General features: G+C 33.7%; 1 protein-coding gene and 2 long non-coding RNA genes across 14 annotated transcripts in view; 1 reads left to right on the top strand and 2 right to left on the bottom strand.

The window, feature by feature from the left end:
* LOC7494881 (uncharacterized) overlaps positions 1-7,867 on the bottom strand; it is a 45,586-nt gene extending 37,719 nt beyond the window's left edge. The window contains exons 1-8 of one of the 10 annotated variants that reach the window (XM_052455127.1): positions 7,414-7,867; positions 6,834-7,322; positions 6,288-6,440; positions 5,496-5,591; positions 5,112-5,159; positions 4,963-5,028; positions 4,598-4,821; positions 4,001-4,428 (exon numbers count right to left, since the gene is read on the bottom strand). In XM_052455127.1, coding sequence (XP_052311087.1) covers positions 4,001-4,428; positions 4,598-4,821; positions 4,963-5,028; positions 5,112-5,159; positions 5,496-5,591; positions 6,288-6,440; positions 6,834-7,322; positions 7,414-7,867 — 1,958 coding nt within the window. Of the gene's footprint in view, positions 1-3,596; positions 4,429-4,597; positions 5,029-5,111; positions 5,160-5,495; positions 5,592-6,287; positions 6,441-6,833; positions 7,345-7,413 lie in introns of those variants that run through there. The other 9 variants (XM_052455122.1, XM_052455131.1, XM_052455125.1 and 6 more) reach the window with 9 other exon arrangements.
* On the bottom strand, positions 1,467-3,279 carry LOC127905643 (uncharacterized). Of its 3 annotated transcripts, XR_008059861.1 has the most exons (4): positions 2,933-3,172; positions 2,731-2,831; positions 2,221-2,282; positions 1,467-1,884 (listed from the first exon to the last, which is right to left on the bottom strand). It is a non-coding gene; the product is annotated as an uncharacterized LOC127905643 (long non-coding RNA). The 3 variants fall into 3 exon arrangements; XR_008059860.1 differs by having other exon boundaries at positions 1,467-2,282; positions 2,933-3,165; XR_008059859.1 differs by having other exon boundaries at positions 1,467-2,831; positions 2,933-3,279.
* Positions 7,868-8,147: 280 nt separating the features above from the next.
* On the top strand, positions 8,148-11,488 carry LOC18101312 (uncharacterized). The gene is made up of 4 exons (XR_002983404.2): positions 8,148-8,888; positions 9,126-9,318; positions 9,597-9,822; positions 11,156-11,488. It is a non-coding gene; the product is annotated as an uncharacterized LOC18101312 (long non-coding RNA).
* Positions 11,489-12,676: the final 1,188 nt, after the last annotated feature.

Raw genomic sequence — 12,676 nt, 5'->3', positions numbered from 1 at the left:
GTTTTGTTTTTCAGATGAGTATCATTTTCAATTCTTATGTTTTCATTTGATTTGTTTTTTCTTACCGTGGAGGAAAATTATGTGGCGTATGGGTTGCTATCAGGAATAAAATTACCGTTTTCTACAACCCCCGTTGGAGTTTGAAGATGGCAAAGATCCAACACAGTCCCTGCTTTCTTACTCTTTACGATATAGTCCTTGCGTTTGATTTTCTGATCAACTACCTTTTCTCCCCTCCCTCTACTGTGCTTTACTCACCCACCTATAATGAAACTAAATCAACTAAGACCCGTCTTTCTCCACCATCTCCACCCCGCAAGATTTCAAATTATGGATAAAAAAACAAAACCCTAACAATAATGTATTCAGCAACTTTAATTAGTGACCTGGTCGCATATTGCACTTTTTTGGCATGGCATGGAGCACGACCTCTGTTGTACCAAGGACATCATATGATTTTTCTTTTCTTATTTAATAGAAGATTTGATAAATCTTAAGCTGCACAATAAAGGTAGCAATATCATATGGTATCCATCCTAGAAATTATACTTAAAAAATAAAACCTGAAAATCCTAACTTTAATTATTGGGATGTCACATTTGAAATGATAATTAAAGCGTGAATGTGATTGATTGGAGGTGGAGAAAATTTGTTTTTTTATTGGTGGGGCTTATTCGATAGAATTTTTTTTTATAGTTTTACTACTCAACTAGCAATATAAAATTTATAGTTTTGTTTGGTGTACTGTATTTCTAAAACATAGCTACTTTTAGTTGTATTTTATTTAAAAATACTTTGTGGTTAAGATTTGTTCTAATTTCACATGTTTTGTTTTGAAATCAAAAGAATAATTATTATATAATTATATTTCAAAATATTTTTTATATATATTTCATTGATTTTACTGAATAACGTGTCTGTACATATTTTTCATTATCCAAATTCAACTTTTTTTTTCTTAAAAATTAACAATAACTTTCATAAAAAAACATGTTTAAATACTCTCAGTACACTTGTTATTGATTGTTTTTATCTCTCAACTTACAAGTTATAAATCATTTAACACGAATAAAATGTAATTCGTGTTAAACATGTTCAAAATGATTTTTCAAAAAAGAAATTATTAAGAAAAGTTGTCTTTTACACCGACAAATGCAAATGGATGGGCCACATGTTAATCTCTTACATATATAACCTATTAATTAAAGCTACTTTCTTCTCTTTTCTTTCTTGAAAAAGAAGAGCTTTGCTTTTTCATGGCATCTATCTAAAAAGCTAAATCGTGAATCATGTGTTTGAAGATTAGTGGAAAGAAAGAAGAAGCTCTGCCTTTTCGCATCATTTACGTGTTACAGTGTTGGCAAGTGAAACTCGAATGCTAAATTATTCAAACTTTTGTCCTTTTTATAGTGCCTTGTTCTATGTTTTCTCAAATTGTCAAGTCTTTTATGTTGTGAAGAATAAAATTGTCAATCAAGGAATATTTCTCATATGAGTTACGTTTCCTTGAGTTTAAGATGCATTAAAAAGGAAGAATCACAAAGTAATAATACTTTTCGTGAGCAAAACCATATGAAGAGCGATCACATGAGGTCCATAAAGTTAAATTCTAGCTGATCGTTCAAGAATTTTGGCTCAAGTACACGAAACGGAGAGAACGTCCCCTGCATTGAAAAACAAATATGTTCAGTACCAAAGCTTCATTTTCCTGTTGAAGATACCTGGTCCATATGTGGATATGAAAATCTCAACAAGGAGAGGAAATTGCAGCAATATAAAAAGGGTTGCAGGAATTCCAGCAAGCAAGGAAACAGGAATGACAGCTCCCAATCTTCCATCCATCACAATTCTCAAAGCAGCGCAAAATTAAGGCAACCATCATGGCTGCAACAGAGATGATAAGCAATTTTTTTCTCATTTTGCAGTTCGATTGTACTTTTTAAATCAATTTTCATGCATCAAATTTTAGCATCTCAACAAAAAAAAATAGTATTAGAACATCTCCAGGGAAGATGCTATTTTGAAGAGCCAAATCGATAAAAATAGCTTTTCCGTAGTGTGAATACGGTTTTTTTTTCTTCTGTGCATTTTAATAGTAAAAAATCATTTCGAAGAGCCAAATATATTCATTGACCATCTCCAAGTGCTAAGGGTATTTCTTTTCGTTCACTTCCAGACGGCAAGACCAAGTCTTTGGCATGTATTCATTGAGAAACATACCTGTCAAGAACTGAAATAACAGCTTCAAATTCAGTAACTTGTTCCTCCATGTCCTCAATTTGCTGCACATACTCATCAAAATTATCAGGTTATTGGATGCGCCTTATGTGCTAGTCCTCAAAAAGCAATGTGAGCATTTTAACTATGGATGTCAAAAAGGCTAGCAAAGCGTGTGAGCAGTGCACGCCTGAAAACACAAAGGCCCATTTCTCTCAAAAATTCGATCAAACACCTAGTGTGAAAGCTACCTAGACAATCAACCAAAACAATTCTCATTGAACCCAGACACAACTCTAGAAAACAACAAAGAAAACAAATCCAAGGGCACCTCCACACACAGTCAACCAGAATAGCAGTCCCAGAAATCTTCATCGGGAAAGCAAAAGAGGCAGTCCAAGTTCTTGCAAGACATACATGATTTAAAGAAGCAACCAAGAGAAATTGAGCACCATCGAAAGGAAAACATCAAAGAAGCCAGGGGGGAAAGCAGGGAAAAAAGAATGTGCAGACCTGTGGGAAGATGAGGTTTCTGGTGAAAGCTAATGTCACCAACAAGGAACCCAGCCAACCACCCTCTCAATAGCAGGAAGCCAAAGCTCTGAAAGAACAAACTGGAAAAGAGAGAAACGAACAGAAATCAAAGCTATAATCAAGATGGAACAAGAAATCACAAAATCAAATGTATTGGAAGCAGTTCAGAAAAGATGAGCACTTGAATTGAAGCTAGGGCAAGGCTTTGGGACAATTAATTGACGAGCACCTCCCAGTTGACAATCGAAACAACAATCAGAAAAATATTATTATTTTTTAAATGTTTTAATTAAGATGAGTTATATTATTGTTTTTGTTTTAAATTAATAAAAAATTATTGATTTATGATATAATAGTCGGCTTATAATATTTTTGTTTTTGATGTTAGGGAATATTTAATTATGAATACTCTCAATTTTAATATTGATAAATATTAAATAATAAAAAATATATATTATATTTTGATGTTAGTAAATAAATCAATTAAAAAACTGTGTGTGTGTGTATATATATATATATATATAATATTATATACTGCATTTCACAGTAAAAATCTATAAATAAATTGTATAATGAAATATCTTAAAAAAACATAAGGTACATATAAATACAAATAAATTAGAAAAGATCAACAAATTTTTTTGAAAATTTTTAATATCTAACAAAGCATGTTTGCGCGCGCACGTTTATGTATAATTCAGTTTCATCATTTATCATAGCTATCAAGTGTCCAGCACTCTCAGCCTTTCATTTCACCTCGTTGAGTCGTTGTCATCCATAAATGCCCTAACTAATAATTCAACATTAAGGTCAAAGGACATCTACGGATGGGTGACTGCTGGAAATGCGATCCCGTAAAACATAAAATTATTATAAATGCCACAGATTTTAATTTTTTATAATACAAACTTAGCACACTAAATTGTAGAACAGAAAACAACCAGCCCCATAAGAATAGGACTTACTAACAGAATTGTAGAACAGAAAACAGCTCATCCCGGGGAATTAGGAATTGCTAAACAGATTGGAACAATAAACTGTTAACCTCTAACTGTCTATCACCATTAATCAGTACCAGCGTTTCATTTTTCTGTTGAAGATTCCTGGTCCATATGTGGATACAAAAATCTCCACTAGCAGGGGAAATTGCAGCCACATGAAAAAAGTTACAGGGATAGTAGCAAGCAGTACAATTGGAATTATAACTTGCAATCTCCCATCCAACATAATTATTAGAGCAGCACAGAAGGTTACCATCATGGCTGCAATAGAGAAGAAAAGCATGGAAAGGCCGATAATTAACTTAGTCGGCAAGGATTTAAGGAAATCTTCCTCTGCGTATCGGGACATAAGAATTCCTAAGAACATCAACACTGATGTTGATGAAGAAAACAGAGAGATTGCATCCGCTACTATAAAAACTGTAAAAGATTTCTCGTCTTTAAAAACCGGATAGCCGGTCTCTTGAACGTTCCCGCCGGGAACAGTAAATGCGACAGTAAACATAATTGTAATGATGAGAGCACCCACAACTGTACAAGAAGTTGCTGCTTCTTTCATCCATTGCTCTCCTTTCACTACCAAGTCCTTATGGTCATACGTAAATATTTCCCTGGGTGTCTGGTCGTTCTGATTAAGAAAATCCTTGTCTGTAGGATTCACAATGCTTTCCACTTCCTGCATCAAGATTTTTGAATTCGAGTGAAATTAATTCTTTTTGGATAACAATGAAAATGTGTATATGGGTAGCCTAGATTCAAATCAATTAGGTCTTAATCAGTTCTAAAATATCTTTGATCAAGGTTCTTTCATTTGTTTTTAAAGATGTTGAGTGTAGAAAGCTCACCTTGTACCATTGTAGTTCTCTCTGCATCTGGAGAGCTGCACCAGAGATCCGAGCTAGTTGAGAAGGAGGTGATAGTTTTGCTGCCAAATGTAGCATTGTATTTCTAGAGATATCCATGAGGCAAACAAATCGTGCTCTGTTTGATTCCAGTCCATAGAAAAGGCTGAACACTTTTTCTTGCCGGTTTGCAATCGAGGACATAAATAGGTTCCTTGCGTTGCCATCTGCACTCGTCATTACATGAGGACAAGCTTTTACCACCTCAGTAATAAACTCAACCATGCCATTCCTTGCAGCTTTGTGGAATGCTCTATGTACATCTGCCTTGATGTATTCCTCATAATCCAGAGTTGATATATACTCACACATACACCGTAGAATTTTATCTGAATAAATGTGGATCTTCTTCAAATCGTATATTTGTTTGATTCCTAGATCAACCATTAAAGAGTGATCAGATAAAACCGTGACAATGATGATAGACATGAAGAGAGGTCAGATATATTTTGCTTACCTAAGAATGCGAGGAGATTTATTGCAAACCCACGCAATTTGCTTGACACTGAAAAGTTGGACAAAAACAAATTACAGAAACTATCACAAGCAGCATACATGTATACTAATCAAGCTTGCATGTATTAAGTTTTCAATGTAATGATTTTTTTTAAAAATGAGATTTATCGGATTTGGGATTGAATAAGGGATCGGATACTTGGATTAGGGTTCAAAAAAGTTAATATTTTTGGAAAATAGAAATAAATATATCAAGAAACTGTCCAAAGTTTTTACAATCTTGAAGGGCCATGCAGCCCAATTGGACTTCTATACATATGTCCTGTGCTTGCCATACCCCTTTAAAGGAGAGGGAACAAAAACAGAGAGAGATTTGTGCAAATACCTTGGAGGATAATGTTCTTCGACTCACTTAGGCTTTGATCAGGCATATTAATACGAACATTGTCATCAGTTGTAGCAATTGATTGCATGGGAATACCTGCCATGGTTTTAGAATCAAGTCAATGTTAGTGAATATAACTTGAGTTTACCTCACATAACTATTGAAAAAATTGATTTTTTTAACATGAATCATGATTTAAAAAGTTGTTTTTTTGTAGATCATTTATATATAAAAAAATTGATTGCATGGGAATACCTGCCATGATTTTAGAATCAAGTCAATCTTAGTGAATATAACTTCAAGTTTACCTAACATCACTTATGAAAAAATTGATTTTTTAACATGAATCATAATTTAAAAGTAGTTGTTTTTTTATAGATCATTTATAAAAAAAAGGTTCAAATAACTTTATTTTAGAAATATGTTTGATAAAAATAATTTAAAGTAATTCTTTTAAATAATAGATATATTATAAGTTGAAATTCATAAATTAAAGATTAATTTTTTCCTAAACTTTAGATGACATTAAAATTTTGACTCAGTTTTGTAATAAATTTTTGATTTAAACCAAAAATCATTTCTAACTAAATATATTTACAATTTTTCTATGGGTAAAAAATTAAAAAATAGTTTATATCAATTTACAAAAATTATATCAAATAGAACCTTGCTTTCTTTCTTTGTGACGGTGTGATAATCTCCAAAAACATAGAGAACATTATACGTAAAAAAGATTGGCAGAGGAAATGAAGAGAAATGGGAGGAGGAAAAATCGAAGGAAGAGATACTAACATGAATAGATCCATCGCTGCCAAAATGCAAGTCGACTTGCACTTGGGAATGTTTGAGGCATCTTAGACAAATAAATCAAAGCATTCGTCCTCAGAACTTCATTCATTGTAGTAGCAAAACGTGGGCAGCGATGCAGAAAATCAAGAACAATATCTGGTATTGCAATAGCAAAAAGAAACAGCATCAGAAGCAACAAGAAAGATATGAGGTTTTAGTGCTTTGAAATGTTAATCAATTACAAGTCATTTTGTTTCGTATCAATTTATTATTGCCTTCTTTTCCTATCTTACCTGATTTTCCTTCCCTTTTCTATTATTTAAAAGTAATTATTAAAAAATCACATGAAACTGACAAAATGATTTTAAGTTAAAAACAAAAGGATTATTCATATATTTCTTAAAAACCATAATTTTTAATGAATTATTTTTATTAAATTACAGGAAATAAATAATAATTTACTCGAAAGGGAAAATTAATTTATGCAAAAAGCATGAAAAAAAAGGAGAAAAAAAGGAAAATAAGTAATTAAGGGGTAAAGTCTCTTACCGAGCATTTGAGCACCAAGAGCACATTGTAGGAAATAAGATCCATGGTGGCCATTGCCTTGACAAAGAAATTCAAATGGAGTAACAGAGTATAGATAAAGAGCCATATCCTTATTATTACCTGTACATGCCCCATCAAGTGGGATCCTTTTTTGTGCATTTACAAAGGTAACCAAGTTTTTGTTCTTGCTCACCAAACATTCTGCCATCTTTGTGATTCCAACAGTAGCAGCACTAAAAAGAGCTGTGCTGCCTTCATCATCTTGTATTTCCAATTCTTCTTCCGACATCATCTTCACCAACTCCTCCACAATTGTCAGATTTCCAGCACAAGCTGCTACATGAAGGGCAGTTCTACCATAGGGTTTAATCCTGGCCTTTTTTGCATTTGGGTATTGGCTAAGATAGTTTTTTGTGGCATCCCAATCTCCTATATGAGCGTACTTGTACAGGGTTAGCAAGGGACCATTGATTCCATAGCTCACGGATCCTGCCAAAGTTTTTATTCTCTCCTGTGTTAACATCAATGAGTTGTAGTGATTGGAGATCTAACTAAGGGAGAGGATGAGATCATGGTATACCTGAACCTTGTGACTCATCATCTTCTGCTGGCTCTGCTTCAACAGATTGCTCTGAACCTAGTGACTCATCATCTTCTGATGGCTCTGCTTCAACAGATTGCTCTTTGTGGCTTGGTGAATTTTGTTGTTGCAAATTGGCTAGAGTATCCCAGGCAACTTTGGCTGAAGTGATGCTCCTAATCTTGGAAAGTATGTTTGGCGCACAAGAAATTTGAATTGCATGTAAAGCTGCAGCATTCTTTTTTCTCAATGCCTTGGAGTCACCTTCTTGATGATCAATAGGCTTAGAGTCAACTTCTTGATCACCTTCATGATGACCAGTACTAGGCTCAATAAAATCCCAAAGGTCTTGAGCTAACATGTAGCTTTTCATGCAGGCACTCCAGTCATCATAGTTATCGCCTCTTAGGACTTCAACAACAATTGAAGATGGGGAAATGTTTGTTGTCGTCATGTAAGAATCTGTGTACAATGTGGGGTAAGAATCAGAGAAACTACTGGTGATGCCAAGATCTATTGAGCCAAAATTTGTGGGAAGGGCTTCGACAATTTTGGTGGGTAAAGAAATGAAGTTATATGTTCATTGACTAATCTACGAGCATCATCAGGGTTAGCCTCAGATCTGGTTTGTTCTTCTTTTTTTTTTTTGGTTTGGGGGGGGGGGGGGGGGGGGGTGTCATTTGTTTTATTCATTTATTAGTGTGTCAGGGTTTTATTCACCGGAGCAATTTTCTTGATTCGTAAGATTTTTTTTTTTAAAAAAAAAACCTGTCTTTAAAGGAGAGCCCAAGTCAAGATGCAAGAAGAGTTGACTTCCTTTTAAACCGTACATGATCCTAACCTATGGTTGAATTTAGTGGGTGGCCAGGGTAACAGTTGTGAGACTCAACCCGATAACTGCCATAAAAACAGTCATGAATGAGTTATCAGATCACTATAAGTTTTTAAAAAAATTCCTTCTTGTTGATCCAATCAGGTTTAGATTACTGTTACCCTGTTTGAGTAAACCGGGACGTGTCTAGCATCGTTCAGCTAGAAATTCAGTCGGGATAAGGTTTTGAGTCCTGAATTTCCCGGTTCACCCCACTAGACCAGGTCTTGCAACCACCCTGACCCACCGAAAATTGAGAAGTTTCCAAACTGCCCCTAGACTTGTAAGAACTTCTACGGTACTTTTACAGAACCCCCAAACCCAAAAAAATCAAAGTCAACCTCAATTTTATCTCCCACTTTGCTAAGTCTGGATGACCCGCACATAACAGTAGAGTCCACAAGTTGTTCCACCAAAGAAGAAAGGGATAAGGGAGATGACACATTCCATACTTTCTGTCTTCTAAATAAATACAAAATATTGCTGGAAAAGAGAATAGAAATCCCTTGCTTCCTGTTTTAAAGTCCTACCTTAGATCATCTTGTTGCATAGAAGAAAAAAGAAAGATACAGGAAACAGACAAAAGGACAAATCAGGAGTAAAGGTAACTGTCCTGCGCTGCCCTCTTTACATTTGAACTACTAGCTAGTTTTAAATCAAAATTGATGGCATACATAACTGTATCACGTTAAAACGTGTTTGATAATGTAGTTTTGGATGTGTTTTTCGACGGATAAAGCATCCATTCCATCATTTTCAATAAATAAGTAAATAATTGATGCAGGAATATTTCCTTTATTTTTAAGCGGTAAGATCTTCATGTAACGCAAATTTTCTTTAGGACAATGAATTTGGCAAGAACCCAGATATCATTGGATGAGAGCAAGAAAGGAGAGCAACAATTAGATCCAACGAAGTACTTACATGGTGTGTGGTAGCAGCTCACGGTGCTACTTATAATTCCCTTACTTCTCTCTCTCAAGCTTGATAAGACTGCTGAGAATGTCTGAGCGATGGCAAGAACTTGAGTAAGGGTATGTTGTTGTTCTTGGTATGTTGCTTGGTGCTAGTTATATAGTTAGCCTCAAAGCTGACTATCTTCCCTTCTCTTTTAACATATGGCAAGTGGTTGCTTCTTCCTTTCCCTTCGATATAGAAGGGCCTTCTTTTATTTTTGTCGTCGGGTCTTTGTTTATTCCCTTACCAGCTAGTAAATCCCCAGTTGATCAGCTTCATTTATTTAATCAATTATTAATTACATCTCGACACTTACGCTTTTCCCTTCCTTCTCCTTTTCTTTTTGGTACAAAAGGATAAAAGCAAAAACAGCCAACACCTTATTTTAATTTGGAGCTTGTGCCAGCAGCATCACCAAATACAGCAGGAATCCTGCAAGATTCAGAACTGATTTTGGATCTGCCATGATCAAAATGGGAGATATAGGACTTCTCACTGGATCTGCCGGGCAGATAAGGAGGGTTTGCAGCGCTGTCAACTGGATCTGCCGGGCAGATAAGCATCACCAAACTTGAGTAAAGGTATGTTGCTCAAATGCCTTACCCCCTCCTTTATGATGGATATTCGTTGATTTTGCAACCTGACATACTTTTCCAACCAATAGAATAAACAGAAGTCAAATGCGATCAATCATGAGACAATTATTATAAAAATCAAAGACAAGCATTCAAGATTTCTATAATGCCCTAGGGATAACTATAAAGAATCTCTTTACATTTAGCTATTCTCAAATTGGTTACCCATAGAATTTTCAGAAAGAATTATTTGGGGGAGTTCACTAGTGTCGCAGTAATATGATAAGAAGTTCTTTTTTTGTTTTTAAATATGATTTTATCTATGAAAATAAAATAAAAAAGAAACATTAAAAAGAATTATTATATAACCAACCTGCCGGTGTAAATTCTTTACTTACATGTCATTTGGTATTATGAAATTATAAAGACATGATCAAAATAAGTTTCCAAAACAAATAGGAGTACTGTTACATTTTCTAAACAATTGATTTTATTTTTTTGTTATAAAAAATAGCTTTGCTTTATACTCAATCCTTACCGGCAGGTTGAACTAGAACTTAAGTGACATGAGACTTCGTCTGGGATAAGTGTCAACAAAAATAAATAAAAAAATTAATCAATATAACTGGGTAAAAAACCCATGTTAACTAGCAACCCAATCAATCATGAAAAACCTGATCAAAACTTATTGTTTTTTTTTTATAAAAAAATTGTTTTCAAATAAATATTGTTTTGATTATTTTTAAAATTGATATGTGGTGTGAAACTTATCTCGGATTGATATTTAATTGGGTTTGTAAAAAAAAAAAAAAAAACAGTTCTAAAAACAAATAATTGATCAAATGTGGAGGCATTAAATAACGGGGAATGATTCTAAATATCATAATTAAATTATATAGGTTTTCAACTAAGCATTAATTCCTATATATATAGATCTGGACATCCGTTGCGTACAATAACAATGTCTTTGATTTTTTACAAATACGTAGAAGGAACCGGTAAGCATATTAACCAGCTGTCATATCTAGCCAAATCAGGCTCTCTCTTTTTTTTCCAACCTAAACCGGTTTAGGTTTTAAATTAGCTGTAGCTCGGGCTAAACTTTTAAATTAACTATATATCTTGAGTTGACCTGCCGGGCGTTTCAAGTATTAAAACATTACTAAAAACAAGTAATTAATCAAGTATGGAGGCCTTATTTTACAGGGAATTATTTTAAATCATAGCTAAATTGCATTATTTTTCAACTAATCATTAATATTTAATTATTACATCTGGTCATATATATAACATCCGTTGCATACTATAACAGCAGTGTCTTTGATTTTTTTCCTGACAGTACCGAGGAAGGAACCGGTAAGCATACTAACTAACCAGCTGTGATATCAGGCCAAATTACTCTATAATTCATCGATTTCAAGTGGCAAGTTTTCCTTTATTGGCTGCATGGTGGTAATACTCATTGACATTTCCTTTTCTGCTTGTTGGCACCGCGTAGCTTACCAAATCCTCAATTTCCAGGCTGATGAGAGAAAGATGCAGGCCACCTTTTGTTTCGTTTACTTTAGTATATAAGGATGTTTTTTTTTTTAAAAAAAAAAGATCATTAATTGCAGTATCTTTTATAGACAGGGATGACAATTTCACTCAATATGCATGATCGCTATCCTAAACCTATTTATATCTAGAAATTGAAGTTTAAGTACTTAACCAGTCCTTAATTCTCCGATTCCTATATATATTGTATGGAAGAAAAAAAACAAGAACAAGAACATAACGATCACGAGATCTAGCTAAAGCTCTGTGGAGTATAATTCCCAATAAATATGGAGGAATCTTTTATTAATTTGTTTTAGAAAATATAATATTCCTATTTGTTTTGAAAACAATAATATCATTTAAGAAAATTCTAGAACTGGTTTGGAAATTGCTAAAAGGATCAGAGAGATGATTTTAGCTATGAGTAACCTGTCTCACGTGGGAGCGCAGCGTAGGGGAGCCGTAGAAGTCGTCACTTAGTTATTTGATTCAGGATTGCTAGAAAACCTAGATGTACTGGTTTTGTAAAAAATTCAAAAGATAAAGGGCTGATTGTGGTTAGAGAAGGTATTAGTACTCATAGCGCGCACACCCTACCTGCGGTAAGTTGCATTATGTGGTGTGAATTTAGTTTAAAGATTTTGATGAGTTTCTAACCGGTGATTTGTCTATTGACTTAGGATGAAGATTTATTCGTGTGACTAAATCATGCTTTTCGAATTTATTATGGACCCGTGCATCTAAATGAATTCTTATAGAGATGATCCATGTAGGTGTCCTGACATGGTTCACTCATCCTGGAAAGCGGAAGGGTTTTACACAACTTGTGTGTTGTAGTGAAAAATATTCCTAATTAAAATTGGTGAATATTCATAATAATTCTGAGAATTTTCTGATCAACCCCTGATATTTACAAAACAGCCTACTTGTAAGTCTAACATTTATACCAGAATATTAAACATTCAATCTCATGAATTAAAATTTTATGAGTTATTGAAATATTGATCAAATTCTCAAGGATTCAGTAAATTAGTTATTAAATCTAAAACGCATGCTAAAAAATAAAACATACCATGTATTTTATTTTTTAAACAAGATATGATTTTTTTAGAGACTTAGTCGTATACAACACGTAAAAAGATATTTTTTTTATTTTTTATTTTTATTTTTTTGTATTTTTGTAAGGCCATGTTTGGTAAAAAAAATAATTTTTCTTGAAATAAAAACTACCTAAAACAAGCTTAAAGGGTATTTATCAAACACCCCCTAAAAACAAAGAAACCTTAACAAAAAAATAAAAAAGCAAACCAAACAGGGTTTA

Source organism: Populus trichocarpa, chromosome 8 (assembly GCF_000002775.5).
Source record: "Populus trichocarpa isolate Nisqually-1 chromosome 8, P.trichocarpa_v4.1, whole genome shotgun sequence".
NCBI classification, from domain to species: domain Eukaryota; kingdom Viridiplantae; phylum Streptophyta; class Magnoliopsida; order Malpighiales; family Salicaceae; genus Populus; species Populus trichocarpa.
Note: the sequence above shows the minus strand (reverse complement) of the source record. Positions and strands in the feature narration are given on the sequence as shown.